Source organism: Henckelia pumila, chromosome 2 (genome assembly GCF_033568475.1).
Source record: "Henckelia pumila isolate YLH828 chromosome 2, ASM3356847v2, whole genome shotgun sequence".
Lineage (NCBI taxonomy): Eukaryota > Viridiplantae > Streptophyta > Magnoliopsida > Lamiales > Gesneriaceae > Henckelia > Henckelia pumila.
The window spans coordinates 122112564-122135281 of record NC_133121.1 but is presented as its reverse complement, the minus strand read 5'-3'; the positions used below and the strand labels follow the sequence as shown (position 1 = coordinate 122135281).

General features: G+C 36.4%; 1 protein-coding gene across 1 annotated transcript; it reads left to right on the top strand.

Annotated features, from left to right (window-relative positions):
• Nucleotides 1–9943: 9943 nt before the first annotated feature.
• LOC140885118 (acetyl-CoA carboxylase 1-like) lies at nt 9944–22538 on the top strand. Its single transcript, XM_073292049.1, has 31 exons — nt 9944–10228; nt 10510–10716; nt 10853–11014; nt 11112–11204; nt 11295–11390; nt 11495–11668; nt 11823–11916; nt 12006–12193; nt 13002–13052; nt 13131–13170; nt 13941–14065; nt 14166–14282; nt 14386–14460; nt 14540–14596; nt 14782–14886; nt 15050–15136; nt 15211–15402; nt 15471–15659; nt 15808–15918; nt 16026–16109; nt 16196–16372; nt 16759–16836; nt 16943–17065; nt 17265–17534; nt 17616–17956; nt 18528–18762; nt 18855–19186; nt 19285–19498; nt 19618–19794; nt 19867–22044; nt 22151–22538. Exons 1-31 carry the CDS (start codon nt 9944–9946, stop codon nt 22205–22207), a joined length of 6714 nt encoding a protein of 2237 aa, XP_073148150.1. The 3' UTR covers nt 22208–22538.
• The last annotated feature ends 180 nt before the right edge of the window (nt 22539–22718 follow it).

Here is a 22718-nt window from a genome sequence, read left to right as displayed (position 1 = left end):
CGGTATCGATAAACCATTCTTTGGGATGATCAACCATGTTAGCCTCGAAGATTACTGCTGACAGATCTATCTCAGACAAATCAATAGGCACAGATTTGTGTTGGACCACATTTGCCCGGTACTGATTGTCCTTTTTCGGTAAGCGACAATCCTTGGCTTTGTGGTTTGTTTTCCTACAGTTCCAACAGGTTCCTTTCCACTTCTTATTTTTCCCTTGCATTACATCTTTCCCAAACTTCTTCCTCTTCTTCATAGAGTTCGGCTCTACCAAGTTTGCCTTTGCTTCCATCGGCATCTTACCAGCTTTGATCTCCGCTTTGCGATTGTCTTCCTTAATTCGCAGCCTGACGATCAAGTCTTCGAACCCTATTTCCTTGCGTTTGTGCTTCAAATAATTCTTGAACTCCTTCCATAAGGGTGACAGTTTTTCGATTAAGGCAGCCACTTGGAAGGACTCACTGATCATCATCCCTTCAGCCATTATATCATGGAGGATGATTTGGAACTCTTGCACTTGGCTAATCACCGTCTTGGCATCAACCATTTTGAACTCGAGAAACTTACCGACTACGAACTTCTTCGTGCCAGCATCATCTGTCTTGTACTTTTTCTCTAAGGATTCCCACAGTTCCTTAGCAGTCTTGGTTGCAGAATATACACTATACAACGTATTTTCCAACCCATTCAGTATGTAGTTTTGGCACAAGAAGTCGCTGTGACACCATGCATCGAAAGCAGACCTTGTTTGTATGTCAGCATCCGGTGCTGGAACAGCAACAACTTTCTTCAAAAACCTTGCAAGATGAAGTGTTGTGAGGTAAAACAACATCTTTTGCTGCCATGTCTTGAAGTCAGTACCGAAGAACTTTTCAGGTCTCTCGGCATGCGCATTAGAAGCAGCAGGGGCCATGACAACAGCCGGTGTAACAAGCGGCAGCGTAACAGGGGGCGGTGGTGGGGGCGTAACAGAGGGCGGCGTGACTTTGGCAGAAGGATCAGTAGCCATTATACGAAATTTGTCTTAAACTTGTTATTGATCTTTCAACAGCATGCACTCAACATCACAGTATATAGCGAGCCGAGAGTTTAACTCTCTATCTTTAAGACAAATTTGCCCGCCTAGGTACTTACGGGTTGATCAAAGTGTCTTCCAAGATAGAATGCTATCTCCAACTTCGATTAGTAGCACTACAAAATCGAAGTACTACGAACACTTTCAAGTATTTGAGAAACTCAGACTCGATATGAGTATGCAAGAGAAGAAAAGAGAATTCAGAAATGAGAGAGTTAGAATGAATGCATATGGTGTCTATTTATAGACGTTGGAAGGATGTATCAGACAGCCGCACCTCTTCGCTGCATGCATGGACGAAGAGACGCAATGCTTTGGATTGAAAAGATGCACTGGTTCGGACCCAAAAGTCGTGTCCGTTCACAAGAAAAGATGCACTGATTCGGGCTAAATGGTTGCACTGTTTCGGAACAAAAATAAAATATTGAATTAATTTTTGTCCAAAAAAGTTATATCATGTCAAAGCCTAGCCCACACTCGTGTCCGTGCCGAGCCGGCTAGCCAGACGGCGGCGCTCGCGTGTGACTAATGGTTCGAACCTAGCCTAGACTAGGTCCGCTTTCCTTAACAAACATGGGTACCCCTTGGGGCCCCAACCCCTTGTCTCATCTTAGGCATTATATAGTGTCATCCTTTCCCACATTTTACCAATGTGGGACAATGAGTATTAATCTCATTCACACCAATTTTCCCAACATTTGTCCAAACAAAATTTCCAACATTAAATATATATAAAAAATACCATATATAAACTGAATCCAATAACAAAATGTTCTAACTCTTCGCGCTTTCTGTTGTGCAAAATTATCAACTAAATCAACTAAATCAAGATTAACTACCATTTTTTTTTCAATAGAGAATATTGTCAAACCATTCAATCTATATTGTGACATAGTTTATCGTAGTTAGTTTTTTATCAACTTCAGCTTGGAAAAAAATTTTTAAGCAGAAACTGCCGTAACCGATATGGTTAATAATATCCTATAAGCTATCCAAACATTAGGAAACCCACGATGTAAATCTAAAAAATAAATTCATTTTCCCCATCATAATTCACAATGCGAATCTAAAAAAATAAATAAAAAAATTTAAATGTTAAAAAATATTGATTGTTGATATGAGATTTAAAACAATAATCGCAATACACAAACATACAATAAAAATCAAATTCAATAAAAAAACGGCATGATAATTGACTCAATTTGAGCTATATAACTCACCTAAATGAAACAATTTAGTGAAAAAAAACTTTGTATCTAATAAAAAGTTTTTTTTCTTTTGTACGCAAAAAAGATGAGCAAAAACACAAAAATTAACAATGTATAATTTTTTAAACAAATCATTAGAAGCTCATGACCTATCTAGAGTTTTGAATAGAAAATTTTAAATATATATTTATATATATACTATATATATTTATATAATACAATATATTTTAGAAAAATTTTGAGGCCCCACCTAAGGGGAGGCCCTAGGCGGCCTCCCCTTTGGACCGGCCCTGACGTCAACTCAACCTAAATTTACAATAAAAAAATATTACTTTGACCATAGAAATAATGATTTTTCATGAGTCGGATGTAATAGGAGGTAAGTCTCACAAAATTGACCCGTGAAATAGTCTTATGGAGGGTTTTAATTTGTGAACCATTACAAGAAAAATGCTAAAAGACAACGAATTTTATCCGTTGTCGTAGGGGGTTTAAAACCGTTGTAACTGATGGTGTTGTCAAAACTGCGCACCTACGACAACGGATAAAATCCGTTGTCGTTTCCCTCAAAGATAACGGATTTGTGTCTAAGACAACGGGACAATGGATTTTATCCGTTGTCTTTGAGAAGAACGACAACGGATAAATCCGTTGTCGTAAGGGCGCAGTTTTGACAACACCATCAGTTACAACGGTTTAGACCCCCTACGACAACGGATTTTATCCGTTGTCGTTTTCTATATAAAAAACAAAAAAAAAATTATATAAATTCTAATATTATAAAAAATCCAAAATTTAAAATTTCATAAATAAAATTTAATATACATTTTTTTTAGTATTTCAAATCACTCGAAATTAAAATTCTAATTCAATACACACTGCAAATCGAAGTATCCGACGTCTTGTCTCATTACAGCCTTCAAACCTCTTGTTCTCAATCTCGAAGCTTTGTCTCTCCGCTGTTCTTGTCCAACAATATGCCTCTGCAAAAAAAGAAAAAAAGGGAATTAATTAACCATCTAAGTTGTTTGAATCACACATCAACTCAGATGTCTCCAGTCATGAAATGTGATTTCGTGTGCACTATTCAATCTATGCATAGAAAGAGAACTCCAAAAACTAACAAACTTAATTCCGTATTTGCGATTCCATTTCCACCAAAATCTAGCATACTTTGACAGCTTATATCTCACTCCAAACCAATTTTAAAAATCAATTCAGAACATCAAAATAAATAAATATTCAGTAAATTCACGCTCAAACTAAATTAAAAAGAAAGAAAGAGAGATGGCTAGCTAAAAGACAAACCAATTTTTAAAATCAATTCAGAACATCAAAAGAAATAAATATTCAGTAAAATCATGGTCAAACTAAATAAAAAAGAAACAAAGAGCGATGGCTAAAAGATTGGAGTTACCATGATTTGTACCTGAGAAAATATAGTCTCACACATAAGGAATTCATATCGGAAGGAAACAGGAAGGCCAACCATGGATGAAGCACATTCCTTTCGACTAGCTTTGCATGAAACACAAAAATGAAAAATAAGATGGAACTCCACTAAATTTTTTTAAAAAATGTTATATGACAAGATAATGGCAAAAAATGAAGTCACACGTGCACACCAAGTTATAAGCACTCAACTCAGGAGAGATCTTGAAAGCATAAGCAAGTAGCATGCGGTTAGAAGAATTGCAACACTTTGATTGACAAAACATATCAAGAGCATAGCATGATAGAAAAATTAATCCACCAAGCCTGTCTCGTAAAAAAATCCTAAGTCATCTGAAGTTCATCAATAGGTTCTACACGAAAACCAATATCATTAAAAGTAAATCTCTAATTTCTTTTGCCAAAAATATCTTTAATGAAAATTGGTCCCTTGCTACCAAAGGCTCTCATAACAAAACAATTCACACAGAGTCACAATAGCAACATCCAGAACTTCAAGCAAACTGTTATAAAATTTCAAAACCCTTATCTCAATTCCCAAAGTCAACATTCGAAACATTTCTTATACTGCATCTTCAAAAAACTAACCTAATATCAACTGCAAAGAAGAACGTATCTATTTTGAAGCAAAAAAATACACTTTCATGGTCAGACTGAATGGTAAAATAACATTGCTTAGAAAACCGAAATGAGTAAATTTACTGACCAGCCATTTAAAAATAAAAGCACGCCTAGTAAATATTCTTCCACAACGAACCGATCTATAGGTTGCAAATCCTGCTGAAGGAACAAAAGAGAGAGATAAGCCACTAATGACAGTAAGATAATCCAAATACTTTATGTGCAAGGCGCAAACTTTAGGTACCAAAGGTTTAAAGTGCACAAGTTCTACCTCAAAATACACAACTTGGGAGCAATTTATCCAATAAAATTAAAACTACAAAAAAAACCACCAAGCTTTGATAAAAGTACAAACATTCACACAACACTAGCAAAGAACAGCCACTAGAGCACAACAGAGACAATGATAGATGGTTGTTTACGTTGCCACTTCCTGAACATCTGATGAGGATAAAACTTGATGTGACCGGAATAATAACAAGCATGCTATGGTCCTAAATTACTATGACTATGCGCGCAAGCCATGCAGGAAAGAGCCAATGAATTTTGGAACAACACAAATCCAAGAAAAAGACAAAAAAATTTGACAGCTTAGCCACATATGTATTGAAAACCTAGAAACAATGAAACTAATTAACGTCACTGTAAAGAAGAATTTTTTTTGACATATATTTTGCATCTCGCAATATCCCAGAATACAGTAGAGAATTAACTTGGATAAGTACTTAATCTTTACCAATTAACTAAATAACAAGGGGATACTAAAATCTTGGTCTACCCTTTGGTAAAAACTATGCACATAATGACAGAACAAGACAGCACATTTAAACTAAAATACTCAAGTCAATCAAAATACAACAAAACTCGAGATTTTCTTTTCCTGATGGATTGTCAAAGTGATGCAATAACATAAGAATATACACTAAAAACCCATCAAAAAATGGAGAAAATGAATTGAAGTTGACTGAAACATGTGGGCTACTTGCATTATTATCTACCACGTCAATCCAAGAATATGACATGAATTGAAGTTGACATTGTTGGCCGGCCCTCTAAATATTTCACATCCATACAGTTAATTTACCTCCAAAGGACTCGTACCTCTCTCCAATTCTTGTCAATCTTTTCAAACAAATCAGAAATTTTATATCTTAAATAATAATCCAAAAAGTGACAACTACACTCCCGATTTAAATCACTGCAAGTAAGAATAACTATGGTAGCAGTAAAACCTTTGCAAAATTCGATGTCATGAAGAGGTAAACAAGTGTGTGTTCATACCACTAAGTGGGCTAAGGCAACAGGATTGTCGGTAAGGAATTTAACGGCTAGAAGCATGGCCGTGGGCACTATCTCCTCTCCAGGAATCATCATCTCGATTATGTTCCCACCAATGAAGTCGAATGGTAGTCGATGCTACTGCGTCTCTTCTATTTCTCCAAGCTCATGTATTAGAGCATCGATCACATCGACTGGAGGCTTCTCGTTTCCATCTGTTTTCTCCAGAGAAATTTTTCTCTTTTCTATAATTTTATTCACCATTTTTAGCAATCTCTTCTTGGCCTATTGCAAAAAGAAAGGATTTTTAACAACGCTGAAAAATATAGAGTTCTTTGATCATTTAATATAATCAACGGCAGAAACACCTCAAAAAACATTGGACGAGCAAACTCTAAAAATATAATCAACGGCAGAAACACCTCAAAATACAACCATCAAATACATTAAGAACCAATATTACAAACCCAGACACCTCAAAATCAAGAATAACATGTAAGAAAGAAAGTTGACCAAAACATTGTTCTTATACGCTCTGCTCTCTTCTTTCTTTTGCTTATAGCTAGCTTCAAAGCACATAATTGAAACTCCATGAATTGCAAATGGAAGATAGATTCAGTTATTAACTGAGAGTAATTAGGACTGAATCCGCTGCTTATATTCTTAAACAATGCCTCGCCTCAGTTTCCACATTCGTAATGCCAGAAGTGTAGAACAGTAAGAACAAGGAACCAATCTAAGTTCCAAATGTACACCTCTATCGATGATCAATTAGTTAAATCTGACCCATAATCCCAATAGCATGAAACTAGAACCCCAAAGACAACAAAAAACAACTATAGATCCTCAAAAAACAGTTGAAGAAAAAATTAAAATACGAACAAAAATGCAATTCGATTCAGACAAGGGGTGATGAAAAAAAAAATCTTACCTCAGAAGATTTAAAGGATTCGAGAAGCTTCAGCAAATCGCCACCTGAACTCAAGCTTTCATTTTTGCCCAAAATTTTATTTGCGAATAATGTATATATCTGTGTCTTAATAATGCCAATTTCACGTTTTCGATTTTCAAATCACCTTGCATTGGCTTGTAGCTCTGAGGCTGGTCAAAACTCCTCACCAGAGAGCAAACCTAAAGCAAAAAAAAAAAAAAGAAGAAGAACTAGAATCTAAAAAATCAACAAAAGTGATGGGATCAAACTTAGATCTGAGATGGGATCGACCAAGGCCGTCAACGTAAAACTTCGATCCAGGATTTCGAACGTCGATCTGGACAAGAGGGGAAAAAGATTCCGTTTACCGACCTGTTCCCGGCGTTTGATCGGCGACTAGGGCACCGAGATTTGCTGGGTCGAAGGGGTCGAGGTGACGGGTTGGGCTACGCTTGGGCTTCTCTTTTCTTTTCTTTTCTTTTTCAATTGTGTAGGTATATATGTATATAGGTATATGTATATGTAATGTGTGTTTAAAAAAAGCTATAAAAAAACCCCAAAGACTACGGATAAAAAATAACGTTGTCTTAAGCTACCTAAAACAATAAAAAAAAATTACGGTTAATAAAAACCGTTGTGGTAGACCCTTCAAAAACCCGCTCATAGACAACGGTTAATAAAAACCGTTTTCGTAGGCCACAAAAAACACGCTCATAGACAACGGTTTTTTAAAACCGTTGTCTTTGATTAAAAACCGTTGTCTTATTTCAATAAAAAAATGACCAACAACAACGGATTTAATATAAACCGTTGTTGAAAGCCAAATTAATACAACAGTTTTATGAAAAATCCATTGTCTTTTAGGTGTTGTTAAAACCATATTTTGTTGTAGTGAACATACGATCATTACAGTTTGTTGAATCTATGAGTAAAAAATTGTAGCACATCTCATTTTCATCTATTGTACCAAACGCTCTATGTATTACTCATCCATATTTTGTCATATATTTTTATAACATTTGTGCATATCCTTCATTCATCACATGCATGATACCAAATGATATTTAAGTATGTATGTCATGATCATGAGGATATATATAGGCAATTATGACAGCAGGTTTTGCAAATAACGACTCATTTAGAAACTAGGTAATGAAGAAATATATTAATTTAGAGACTCGGTAATTAACGACTCATTTAGAGTCTCGGTAATGAAGAAATATATTTCATGACGTACAACTTAGATGTAACTATACTTAGGGCTGACAAATTTAACATAAATCCCGACTCTTCCCGATTTCTAATTCGTTTTCGTTCCGAATTTTTCCGTCTCGAATTTTTTTCGACCCGAGTGGTCGGAATTTTTTCCGACCCGATCAATTTCGGGATCGGGATCGGGATCGGCTATATATATATATATATATATTATATATATAATCCCTATATATATATGTGTGTGTGTGTGTATGTAACAATATCATTGTCTTGATTTATACAAAAATTTGAATACATATATAATTAAAGGAAAAACTGCAATTTTGATCTTTTTTGTTTGCCACTTTGCGATTTTGGTCCTTTATTTTTTTATATTTCATTTTTAGTCCTGCATGTTTTGATTTTTTGCAATTTCAGTCTTTTTTATTCAAAAATGCTTACGTGACATTATACATGTCAGCTCCACATCAGCATTGCATTGATGCCATATCAGCGTCACATCAGAAAATGACTAAAATTGCCAAAAAAATAAAGATAGCGGACTGAAACTGAAATCTGAAAATATAGAGGACCAAAATCGCAAAGTGACTAACATACAGGACCAAGAAAACAATTTTCACTATAATTAAATAGCTCAAAATAAAATGTTTATATATTCAATAATTTTTTTTTTAGAAAAGTGACGCAACCGGCTACGTACAAATAGGCTAACAGTAACAATTATTTTCATCGTCGTTATTATTATTATTATTAATCTGTTTTTTTTTAATTATTATTCCAATGAGGTAGGGATTACAAATAGCTAGGATTATTAATTGGAAATTAAACGCCACTTTACGTTACAACTTATAAATAAGAAGCAATAGTTAATTAGTATACAAAACCTAGCTCTTGTAGAAAACCTAACATGCTCATCAACCCTACAAATTTAATTTATTAATTTAAACATAATTCAATTGTTTGAAAGTAACAAATAGCTTTTTCTCCTTTAATTTTCGGAAATCAATATATCCTTTTTATTCCTCCTAATTATTTTATGCATGTAGTCACTAAAAAATCAATTTTTTATTTTTGGGTTGAAATGGTTCCCTTCAACTACTCACACCCTTTCGTTCAATTTATTTGTTTACCTATTTAACAATAATTTTATGTGTTGACGTTAAAAATAAGAAACAACAATTAATTAATACTATAAATCTGGCTCCTTCCGAAAACCTTACACCTAACTTGTGCAAAAAATCCCATTTTATTAAAGTATCATAACAGTTTTTATTTTTATTTTCTCAAATAATTACATCTATTAATTCTTTCATTAAAAATTATTTAAAAAGAACATATATGTAATAAAATTAATAATTTTTTATTTTTCCCCATATTTTCATGCAGCCATATATACCATAAATCAAGAATTACCCTTCAACTTGTTCCCTTTCTACACACACACACACACACACACACACACACACACACACACAAAACATATATATTCCATAGGCCCGACGTTAAAAATTAGAGGCAATAGCCAATTAATCCTACCAAAACTAGCTCCTAAGTCCTCCCAAAAACTTAATTAATGCGTGCAATCCTACACATGCATGCATCAAAGTATTTATTCAATTTTCTTTAAAGTATTGCATTCCCAGTTTACTTTTTTTTTTTGTGTGTGACAAATTAATTGAATCAATACAGCTAATTTTTTTTATAATATATAAAAAAACCCAAAACTCTAGCTCTCATAATTTTATTTCCCATAAAATTTCCATGTAGACCTATAAAACTGAAAAATGATAAAATTTCCCTCAAATTGTAAACTTCCTACGTACCCCATGCACCGCCGGCGCCACCCAAACAGATTTTCTCACCTATTCAGTAGCATCCATAAATATTATATTTTAAAGATTTAATTCCGTGCAGCTATAAGTCGAAGTTAATTAATACCTCAAAAAAAACTAGCTAGCTGCTGCTGAAACCTAACGTGCCCAATCTGTACACATTTTTTTCAGTATATATATGTATTATAACAAACTCTAAGGACTAAGGTCTCTCACGTAACTATACTATTTCTGCATGCAAACTTTTGTTTGCTGAAATTTTGTTAGCGTATTTACTTCACCAGTTCCAAATCTTTTTTTTTTTTTTGGCTAGCTCCAGTACTACTAATCAGGTATGGTGCCCGAGGTGGAAGAGTTCTGCCATGCCTTACAAGGGAAGAGGGTGATTCACAGTATTTTGATCGCTAACAATGGAATGGCAGCCGTCAAGTTTATACGTAGCGTCAGGTCGTGGGCTTACGAGACGTTCGGAACCGACAAGGCCGTGTTTTTGGTGGCAATGGCAACCCCAGAGGACATGAAAATGAATGCAGAACATGTTAGGGCAGCTGATCAATTTGTATCAGTACCTGGTGGTACTAACAACAACAACTATGCCAACGTGCACCTCATCGTCCAGGTGAGTCGTCGATCTTTTTCGTGTTATTACTTGTTGATCAACTTAGGTAGTGTCTTGAAGAGCTTGTAGGAACCACTTCTCTGCTTCTAAGGTAATGTTTGCAATTTCTAAAAATAAGTGATCATGGAGATTCTCTTAACAAATTCCAAATATTTGAAATTTTGTGAATGAAAAGCTGAAAAATGTTTTTTAAAAGCTCTCCCAAACACTACCTTAATCTTGCACTTGGTATATGGAAATGTAAAAGCTACTGAATACTTTATGTTTGATTGCATGTCCAGATAGCGGAGATGATGCGAGTCGACGCGGTTTGGCCCGGTTGGGGTCATGCATCGGAAAACCCAGAGCTACCTAATGCTCTAGAGGAAAAAGGGATCATATTCTTAGGGCCACCAGCTTCATCAATGTCTGCACTGGGTGATAAAATTGGATCTTCACTGATTGCACAAGCTGCTCAAATCCCTACTGTTCCTTGGAGTGGTTCTCATGTAAGATGCAAAACAAATGAGTTGTGGGAAAATTGCTTGTATCTATATATCTTTTTGACCAAAAATCAGCTTCACATATTATGGCCATTTTATTTCATTTCAACTGATTGTTATAATATATAAAATATTCTTTTAGGTAAAAATTCCCCCAGGAAGTAGTTTGGTTACAATCCCAGATGCTATCTATCAGAAAGCATGTGTTCATACGGAGGAAGAAGCCATCGCCGGCTGCCGGAATGTGGGCTATCCTGCTATGATCAAGGCCTCTTGGGGCGGCGGCGGCAAAGGCATAAGAAAGGTATAATAATATTGATCCCCATTTACCTACCACCTTAAACAAAGATGCATGTATATTGATCATACGATTTGAAATGACGCACAATATATATGATCAGGTCCATAACGATGGGGAAGTGAAAGCTTCATTCAAGCAAATACAAGACGAAGTCCCTGGCTCTCCCATTTTCATAATGAAGGTTGCCACCCAGGTAATTATATGAAAATCAATCTCAAAACATGATCATTAACATAAAATCTATACATAATTAACTCGAATTTAATGTTAATCCGATTCTCAGAACCGACACTTGGAAGTGCAGTTGCTTTGTGACGAATATGGAAACGTCGCAGCACTGCACAGCCGTGACTGCAGTGTTCAAAGGAGGCACCAAAAGGTCATTATATATATGATTGATTAGAGAATTAATTAATTTGTAAGTGGGATTATGAATTAATTAATAATTAATCACCGGTGATTTTGATTTTGATTTTGTTGAAGATTATCGAAGAGGGGCCGATAACGGTAGCACCGGAGGAGACGGTGAAAGAGCTGGAGCAGGCTGCAAGAAGGTTGGCCAAAAGCGTGAATTACGTGGGAGCCGCAACGGTCGAATATTTATATAGCATGGAAACCGGTGAATATTATTTCTTGGAGTTGAATCCACGCCTTCAGGTTCCCACTAATTATGGTTATTTTCATTTTTTTAAAAAAAAATTAAATTAATTAATAATAATTAGGAATATTAAGTATGGAAACTGATCCTTCTCCCACAAACGGTCATTTATAAATATAGATAGATATAAATATAATTCCCGATGATTTTCAGGTGGAGCACCCTGTGACGGAATGGATTGCTCAAGTGAATCTGCCGGCGGCGCAGGTTGCCATTGGGATGGGTATCCCTCTCTGGAAAATTCCAGGTGCACTATTTATTCTTCGTTTTATTTATTTATTGCGTTGTTGTTCATATTTGATAGTTGATACGATGTCTTTCTGCTGAATGGATCAGAGATTCGGCGATTTTATGGAAAGGAAAATGGAGGAGAATACAATTCATGGAGGAAGACTGCGATTGTTTCCACTCCATTTGATTTTGACCAAGTGGAGTCTATCAGGCCTAAAGGTCATTGTGTAGCTGTTCGTGTCACGAGCGAGGATCCTGATGATGCTTTTAAGCCCACAACTGGTATAATTCAGGTCAGGATATTCGAATCTCGTTTATCATCTTTTTCTTGAATTAGGTTGGTAACTTATGGGACTCTTGATTTTTCAGTTTCTGTTTAGGAATTAATGTGAAATTATACGAAGTATTTGATTTCAGTTTGGGAGTTTCAACCATTTGAACCCTAAAAGCGTGTATGTAATCTGAATCTTGTATTCTTCATTACAAGCGTCTCTCTTTCTGATGCAAGTGATCTACTTACCTTATAGACACAAACTTTCAGTGTCAAATTGTCAAGGACTTGTTTATCAATTTTTTTTATCCCATTGACAAAATATATAGAATTGAGTTAATCTTGAAACCAATTTAGCGTGCTTCCACTTAATTGCAAGTATCTATAAAGCAATTTACTACTTGGTGACAAAAGTTTTTCAAGTATTCTTATAGTAGAAAATGTGTCAATTATTTAAATAAAAATGGGTTCAGAATGGTGTCTATATGATTCAGCGCGATCGAAGAGAATATATATATATATATATTTTAATGAAACTTGAAGGATCATAAGATTTTAAGGTTGACATGGAGCTCCTGTGTTTCTGGAATGGAGGGGCAGCGGCTTTTATGATTCAATTTTTGGGGAAAATTTTACCCCAAATTAGCATTAACACTGGAGAGAAACTTTCCAAATTCTAACTTGGACATACTAAGGTGTAATGAAGTTACAGGACTTGATTCAAGATATTGATGATGGAGGCTATAACCTATGAAATTGTATTGGCATTTTGACCTGTTTAATCCTGAATTCTCATGATAATTATGAGCAATTTCAATTACTTTGAGCAGGGTCTGAGTTTCAAAAGCAATCCAAATGTGTGGGCATACTTTTCTGTGAAGGTATATGCGTGCAGAAATTTATTTCGGTTGGAAATTTCTGAAATTGAATCTGATTCATTAATTTCTTTATGCTCACAGCCTGGTGGAGGCATTCATGAATTTTCAGATTCCCAATTTGGTAAGTTGAGGCAAATATCATTTAAAATATGTTACCTTATCTGCTTAGTTTAAGTTGCGAACACGTCATGACTCTTACTCTTACGCTTAGCAAGTATACCTTCCTCTAATAATGCTTGTAATTTGACATTGTGAGATGGTTTGCCTTTTATTTGTAAAATAAATGAACTTCTGGTTTGCATTTGCACTGCAACTTTTAATCCTTAAGTGGGTGCTCTGGCACCTGAAATTGATGGATAGTAATTTACACAATTGATGCCTAAAGCGCATGACTGTAGAAAATTCCAAGTTCTAGACTTGTTCTTGCCCGTGTTTTTTCATTTTGTTGACTAACATGTTTAATTAGATTTATTCTCTTCGTCATGCATTATTCTTCTTCGTTAGGAAGAAGTTTTAGTTTATCGTTGCCAGCTGAAATCTGAAAAAATAGGATTTACAAGTTCTTGTGTGCACTAATACATATTTGTATATGCATGTAATATTTCATTTTGTCGAGAAATCACACATAAAATGCACAATATTTTTTGGGGGCAAAGTTAGATCAAGAGATTTGGAAGATGGAGGGGAGACAGCGTGAGGAAAAGGAGGTAACTCATGGATTTAAGGGGGCAAAACTTCCGATTCTGAAAAATTACAAATAAAATTTCATTTTTTTGAAAAATCAGGGGTGAATCATGATTCAGGAAAGTTTTCAAAGCTCGTCAATTAATTATTTCAGTTATTGGAGATTCATTTACAGAACGATGAACTGATATTTTGATTTGACCTTAGGGCACATCTTTTCTTTTGGGGAGTCTAGAGCAATGGCCATTGCCGACATGGTTCTTGGGTTGAAAGAAATTCAAATAAGAGGAGAAATATGTACAAATGTTGACTACATTGTTGATCTTTTACAGGTGAGAAACTCAGTATCTTGGTTATCAAAGCCACATGTGACACTTTTTTACTCTCTGGTTTCTGTAAATAAAATTTGGCATTTGTCGAACTTCTCTGCAGACTTCAGATTATAAGGAAAATAAAATACATACAGGATGGCTAGATAACAGAATTGCAATGAGGGTCAGAGCAGAAAGGCTCCCTTGGTATATTTTTGTGGCTGGTGGAGCACTTTATGTGAGTTCGCTGGCATGCGGTCTTTTTAAGTTTCTGAAATCTTTAATTTTTATCTCCATGTGTTGCCACACTTCTAAACTTTAAACCGTATTCATTAAATCAGAAAGCCTCTGCTAGTAGTGCTGCTGCGGTTTCCGAATACATTGATTATCTTGAAAAAGGACAGATTCCACCAAAGGTACTTGGTCTTAAGATGTCAATTGAATTTTACTCTTGGTTTCAGTAACTCGTCAATAAAAGACGGCTCCTCCTTGCAGGATATCTCAGTGGTGAATCATCAAGTTTCTTTAAATATAGAAGGAATTGAATATTCTGTAAGTGCACCAACATTCACGCCCAAAACTGCATGCAACACTTATTCTAAATCTTTGATACTAGGAATGCGATAGCTCTCACTTTGTAATCCATTTTTTAATGGATCTCTCTCTCTCTCTCTCTCTCTCTCTCTCTCTCTCTCTCTCTCTCTCTCTCTCTCTCTCTCTCTCTCTGTCTGATTTAGATAAATATGGTGAGGAAAGGTCCTGGAAGCTACCGATTGAGGATGAATGATTCGGAAATTGAAGCAGAAGTACATACTCTTACTGATGAAAGTCTATTAATGCAGGCAAGCTGTTTTCTCTACCTAGTCCTTGTATGAATCCTGACGAGGTTGTTCAATATTTTATTTCTTTTCACTTCTGTTAGATGACTAGATCAGATGGTTTTTATGGTTATGTGACATTTAAGCAGTAATTTATCTATATAATTGATTAATGTGATCATTGCAGGTTGATGGACATACTCATATCATATATGCAGAGGAAAGAGTGGCTGGAACACGCCTTCTTATTGATGGGAGCGCTTGTTTGGTTCAGGTGCCCTTTATTCTTCCTTGATCAAATATAAGTCAATTTGTTGGTAGAGATTAATCCACGTTCTATACATTCAGAATGATCACGATCCATCCAAATTATTGGCGGAGACACCATGCAAGCTACTTAGGTATCTGGTTGAAAATGGTAGCCATGTTAATGCTGAAACACCTTATGCAGAGGTTGAAGTAATGAAGATGTGTATGCCTCTTGTTTCTCCTGCTTCTGGAAATATCCAATTTAAGAAGTCTGAAGGTCAAGTAATTCGGGTAAACATTTTAAATGAGATGTATGGCCTTGCTGCATGACTCAGCAATTAATACAAATGATTTTCTAGGCTGGTGAGCTTATAGCAAGACTTGAATTAGATGACCCATCAGCTGTAAGGACAGTAAAACGGTTCCATGGTAGCTTTCCTGTTCTGAGACCACCAACTGGTATATCTGGTAAACTTCATCAACAATTTGCAGCAAGTTTGAACGCAGCCCGTATGGTCCTTGCTGGATATGAGCATAACATCAATGAAGTAAGTTCACTTGGCAGTTAGCCAGTCACTGATTATAGATTTCAGAAGAGAATTTTGCTATTCTTAAATGCTTAAACACATAAAACCTGTCCTGGAGTTAAACTTGTCAAAACAATTCTTCTATTGACTAACTCGACTTCCGTTTTAGGTTGTTGAAAACTTGATTAGTTGTCTGGAAAATCCCGAGCTAGCTTTTCTCCAGTGGCAAGAATGCTTCTCTGCATTGGCAAATAGACTACCCAAGGACCTTAGATACGAGGTTGTACAAATAATGACTAATGAGTTTAATAGTTTTAGTTCTCAAATAATGGAATTTTTGCACTTACTTTGTCATCTGAGATGGTACCTTGGACAATACGTTTTCAGTTAGAATCAAAACTCTTGGATTGTAAATTCTCCAAGGAGCAAAATGTTGACTTTCCTGCAAAAGTTTTGCATGAAATTCTGGAGGTAAGTCTCTGTCTCTTTTGATAAATGCCTGTGCTGTTTCCTACAAAATAAGGGAAGAATTATCTTTGGTTTGATTACTACTTCAGGACCATTTAAACTCCTGCCTTTATAGAGAGAAAGGGGCCCTAGAACGAGTAGTTGAGCCTTTAGTGAGTCTTGTCAAGTCTTATGAGGGAGGAGGGAAGAGCCACACTTCTCTCATAGTTCAGGACCTGTTTGAAGAGTATTTATCGGTCGAAGAACTCTTTGGTGATGATATACAGGTACTTTTTTCATGAAGAAAATTTAGACATTTAGTTTTACATAGATGTTTAGAGTCAGGTCATCGATTTTGGACAACACTGGGAATAAATTGAAATAATGCTGTTATTGTTTCAATATTGTGCTGTTTAAATGCTTTATATTTCACCTTTTAAATCATTCATTTTTTTTTCTGACGACATAAAATTCTGAATTTATGATGTACAGTATTTCTAGTTTCTTTATTACAAATAAGTTGTCATTTGTCCGCTATTCATGTCTGTTGATTCACCACATAGTCCTGGAATCTCAAGGAATGAACCAAGGAGGACACCATAAAATGGAAAGAAATAAACAAAAATCTCCATAAGCTATTTTCTTATCTAAAATGTGAATGTTTTCATTTCAGCTAGATGTGAGTGAACACTTGAGACATTTACATAAAAAGGATCTCCGGAAAGTTGTAGACTTGGTACTCTCTCATCAGGTATATCCAGATTAATCATATAACACCTAGTTTTCTCATCTGTGTTTTTTTAAAAATAAATTCTCTAACAGGAAATTTACTCGAAAATTCGTAAATGCTTTTTCAGGGCATCAGGAATAAAAATAGGCTGATACTATCTCTCCTCGAGCGACTTGTGTGTTATAATCCCACTGTGTACCGGGATCAACTAATCCGCCTTTCTGCACTCAACAACGTCAATTATTATGAGGTTAGGAATTCTGTTTAACTATTATTTCCTGAATACCGTGCTCTTTTTTATGATTGGTCAGAACTTAGCGCCTTCATGTGGACTTTCTTTGAAGAAGCTTTTCTATGTTCTGTGGCCACTATTTGTTCTTTAATGGTTATTCATCTTAATTTAGCTTTCTTTCATTCGATGGTTGTCTGAGCTCAATGTATCTGTGCAGTTAGCAATAAAGTCAAATAAATTGCTAGGGCAGATAAAGCGTAGTGAAATTCGCGCCAGTATAGCTAGAAGTCTTTCAGAATCAGAAACGTCTAGCGAAGACGGTGTAAACGTTGACAAGCTGAAATGTAAAGGTTCCATAACTGAACAAATGGAAGCTTTTGTGAATGCTCCTTTGTCTGTTGAAGATGCAATTTTTGATCTATTTGCTCACACTGATGACACCCTTCAGCAACGGGCTGTTGAGATTTATATACGCAGATTATATCAGGTAATGGTGTTGTAGTCTTGAAATTATCTGATATACTAGCTGTCTTATATTTCTAGCCTGATGTTTAGCATCCATCATCAGCCCTTTTTTGTTAGAGGAAGTATGAGAATGAAAGGGCTCAACTCGGGACTTATAGCTTCTTGGGAGTTCTTGGAAAAGCATGGTAAGAGAAAGAATGGGTGTGAAGATGAAGTCTTGGATGAATCATTTGTTGGGAAACACTGTGGGAGGAAGTGTGCGGCAATGGTTGTCATTAAATCTCTAGAGTTCTTTCCTACAATGTTAACTGCTGCGTTGAGTGAAGTAACTAATAATTTGAAAGCCCTACTTCCCTTGGGGTCCTACCATCCAACTATTTGTGGTAATATACTGCACATTGCATTGTTAGGCACCAACAACCAAATGAGTTTACTCCATCAAAGGTATCTTACTAACTTGTTTGTATTTTTTACTAGACTAAAATTAAAAATTCTTCTCAGCTTGCAAAGGGATACCTGGTGTAATTATAGTGTCTATAAATTTGTCTTCTCAGGTCTTATTTTTATGTTGAGATATTTGGAAAATAGCATACTCACACCCTTTGTCGCAGTCAGATAAATATATATCATGTGGGAATTGGCATAACCATACCTTGTTACTCCTCAATTATTTTGTATATGTGTATTTTCTATGTCTCCATTTCTGTGGCATTTTAAAAATGGTTGCGTTCGAGTTTTAAACTCGTTTAGATTAATAATCTCACAAGGAGTGTAAATTATTAAAAATAAATTTACCTTTTGGAATACAAAGTGAAACACGGTAGTAGTGTAATAGAGAATGTGAAGCCATTCCCCACACTGCTCCTCTCATACTATTGAACTTCTGCTTTATTCTTGATACAGTCCGTGTTAATTTGATTGTCTTTGGTTTTTTAGTTGACATGCAGTTATGAAGTGCCTATGTAGTGGTTCAGGGTTCTTCTTTCCGTTCCTTATTATGCTGTCCTTCTTGTAGTTATGAAGTTCAGGCTCAAGATATAATCAAGAAATTGACAAAAATATTAAAGGAGGGCGAAATAAGCTCGTGTCTCCAAGATGCAGGAGTGAGAGTCATCAGCTCTATCATACAGATAGATGACGTCCAGGGAGTTATGAGGCACTCTTTTCATTGGTCAGCAGAAAAACTTGAATATGTGGAGGAACCTATATTGAGCCATCCGGACCCCCTTCTATCCTCATACCTTGAGCTGGTTTGCAAATATTTAATTGATCTTCAGTTTTGTAGACCACATCTTTTCTTGCTTTCCCTGAAAGCATATTTAAACATCTTACTTGTCAACAGGACAAACTCAGGGGGTTTGGTACTTTACATTATACACCATCTCAAGATAAACTTTGGCACCTGTACACTGCTCGAGACAAGCGACTTCCTATACGGAGAATGTTTCTCAGAGGACTTGTGAGACAACCACTATCAGCTGAGGATCAGGATGGAATTATACAATCTTTGCCAACTTTGTCCTCTACTTCAAGGAGTATTTTGAGGTCCTTAACGTCTGCAATAGATGCACTTCAACTAAGTTTCCTTGATTCTTCCGCCAGATCTGACCATGCTCAAATCTACCTTTGTATCTTGCCGGAGCAAAAAATGGATGATGTTTTACCCGATCACAAGTAAGCTTTGTGCAGTGATTTATTCTATTCTTTCTTTCCACAAAAATTGTTGGACCAATCCTTTTAAAGGTTGACATGGTCTTGCATATCATTTCCAGAAGAGAGCAGATGACTGGCTTGCAAGAAGAACCTGCAGTTGAGAAAATCTTGGATGAGATGGCACATGAGATTAATGCATCAATTGGTTTTAAAATGTATAGTTTAGGTGTTTGTGAATGGGAAGTTAAGCTTTGGATATCTTCTGAAGGAGAAGCCAATGGGGCTTGGAGAGTTGTGGTCAAAGATATAACTGGTCACGCCAGCATTGTGCATGTAAGTCAGATTAGATTGTGTTATTTATGGGATTGGTCCAATTTTATGAACTTCACTCGTCTAGAAATTAGTGGATTTAATTTTGTGATTGTATTAACATTTCTTATCCGAACTCTCAGATCTACAGGGAAGTTAAGGATTCCAACAACAAGAATATGGTCTATTATTCAACTTCTGGACGGGGTCCCTTACATTGCTTGCCTGTGAATGCACAATATAAGCCACTGGGAATGCTGGACCAGAAACGTCTCGTAGCCAGGAAATATGGGACAACCTATTGTTATGATTTTCCTCTGGTATATACTAACCTAATATTCACAGAACAGATCTTTAGATAAATTCATTTATCTTGAGAGCTATATTTTCAGGCATTTGAGGTAGCATTGGACAAATTATGGATCCAGCATCCTGGAATTAAAAAGCCTACGGATAAAGCCATCTTAAGAGTCACGGAATTTATTTTTGCTGACAGAGATGCTGTCTGGTGTTCTCCTCTTGTTTCCGTGGAGCGAAAGCCTGGGGTTAATGATATTGGCTTAGTTGCCTGGCGCATGGAAATGTCAACACCTGAATTTCCTTCAGGGAGGACCATTATTGTCATATCTAATGATGTAAACTTCAAAAGCGGTTCATTTGGCCCTGAAGAGAATGCATTTTTTACGGCAGTAAGCAACTTTGCTTGCTCTAACAAATTACCACTTATTTACCTGGCAGCGACCTCAGGCTCCCGTATTGCTCTGGAGGATGAGGTAAAAGCTTGCTTTAGAGTTGGCTGGTTTAATGAATCAAACCCGCAGGATGGTTTTGAATATGTTTACTTGACTCCTGAGGATTATTCACGGATTGGATCTCATGTGATATCACATGAATTAAAGCTGCCAAATGGAGAAATCCGATGGGTAATAGACACTATTCTGGGTAAAGTCGATTCAGATGCTATAATGAAGGAAGGTGATCTAGTTTTGGACATCATAAATGGCACGGGAGCTATTGCCCGTGCGTATTTAAAGGCATATAAAGAGACTTTTACCTTGACCTATGTGACTGGTACAACTGTCGGGATAGGTGCTTATCTTGCTCGTTTTGGTATACGGTGTATTCAAAGGCACGATCAACCGATTCTTCTGACTGGTTTCTCTGCACTGAACAAGCTTCTGAAACGGGAAGTATATAGCTCAAACATGCAAATTGGAGGACCTAACATTATGGCTACAAATGGAGTTGTTCATCTCACAGTTTCTGATGATGTTGAGGGTATATCAGCAATTTTGAAGTGGTTAAGCTTTCTTCCACCATACTCTGGTGGTCCACTCCCCAGTTTGACTTCCCCAGATCCTCCCGAGAGACCTGTTGAATATATACCCGAGACCTCGTGCGATCCCTATTCAGCAATACGTGGTACTATGGATGCTAATGGGAAATGGCTTGGAGGCATATTCGACAAGGATAGCTTCATTGAGACACAGGAGGGTTGGGCAAGAACTGTCGTGACCGGCCGTGGTAAACTTGGTGGAATACCCGTAGGAATTATTGCTGCCGAGACTCGAACTCAGATGCTAGTAATTCCGGCAGATCCTGGACAACCAGATTCTAGTGAAAGGGTCGTCCCACAAGCAGGGCAGTTGTGGCATCCTGATTCTTCCACTAAGGCTGCTCAAGCAGTATTGGACTTCAATCAAGAAGGGCTGCCACTCTTCATGCTCGCCAATTGGAGAGGCTTCTCAGGTGGACAAAAAGATCTCTTCGAAGGTATCCTCCAGACTGGATCAGAAATAGTGGGGAATCTTCGGAATTACCGACAACCCATTTTCATATACATTCCTATAATGGGCGAGCTTCGGGGTGGATCATGGGTGGTCGTTGACAGAAATGTTAATCCAGACCATGTCGAATCATATGCTGAGGTGACAGCTAAAGGAAATATCCTTGAGCCAGAAGGTATGATTGAGATCAAGTTTCGAACTAGGGATCTGTTAGAATGCATGGGCAGGCTTGATCATAAGCTACTGAATCTGAAGTTGAAATGTTTGGAAGACGGAAGCTCTGGAACACGTGAAACCACGGAAGATCTACAAAAGCAAATAAAATCCCGTGAGAATCAACTTTTGCCAGTTTACACTGATGTAGCTTTAAAGTTTGCAGATCTTCATGATACTGCAGCAACTCTTGCGAACGTTGGGGCAATCAGAGAAGTTGTTGAATGGACAAATTCTCGATACTATTTCTACAACAGATTGCGTAGGAGAACATGTGAAAATGACATGATCAAGAATGTGATGGATGCTGCTGGTAACCACCTACAGTATAAATCTGCAAGGGAAATGATTAAAAGTTGGTTCTTGAATTCAAAGATCGTAAACAACAAAGATGGAGCTTCTTGGAAGGATGATGAAGCTTTTTTCTCCTGGAAAGATGACTCCAGAAACTACGAGGGAAAGCTACACGACTTGCGTGTACAAAAACTTTTGCTGCAACTGCTCGACATCAGCAATTCTCCACAGGATTTATCGGTGTTACCTCAAAGTCTTGATGCCTTCCTGGAAAAGGTAAAACCATTAGAAAAAACACAACTATGATCTCTTCCTTTTCTGCTTGCCTTGTTTGCTTATGTATATACGATAGTATTTACGAAGTAAATTATCGACAATGCAGGTAGATCCATTGATCAGAGATCATTTGGTAGATAAACTAAAAGTGGGATCAAAGTGAAGACATTGGGGGGTTGAAGGAGCTGCTTTGTTTGTGACCAATCGGCGCGGACATCAGGTGTGAAGTGCAGGGAACCTAATTCCATCAGCTCCTTGCGAAATATCCATCTGGGGATGAAATAAAAATGACGAATAAGATTTGTATCACCATGTTAGCCCCCTTGAGCTAGCATTGCCATTAATCAAATAATGTTTACATTTTTGTTACTTGCTTACAGAGAAAATAGCATAATCTTGAAAATGCATCAAATCTTTTATCTGTACCTTGCGAAACATATGCTTTTATTAATTTATACCTCATTTTTGTATACAACGTTTAATTATTCTTTCAGATTCCCATTTTACTCGTCCCTGATTGTTATCACTATTTCTCATGCTTCAAATAATCGCATGCTATTCAGTTGTGCCCGTTATTATTTATCACGCACGAGATGATTTTAATAGTTACTTTGGTCACCAGATTATAATTTTCAATTTTCTATTGTAATATCATATTATTTTCATAAAAAATG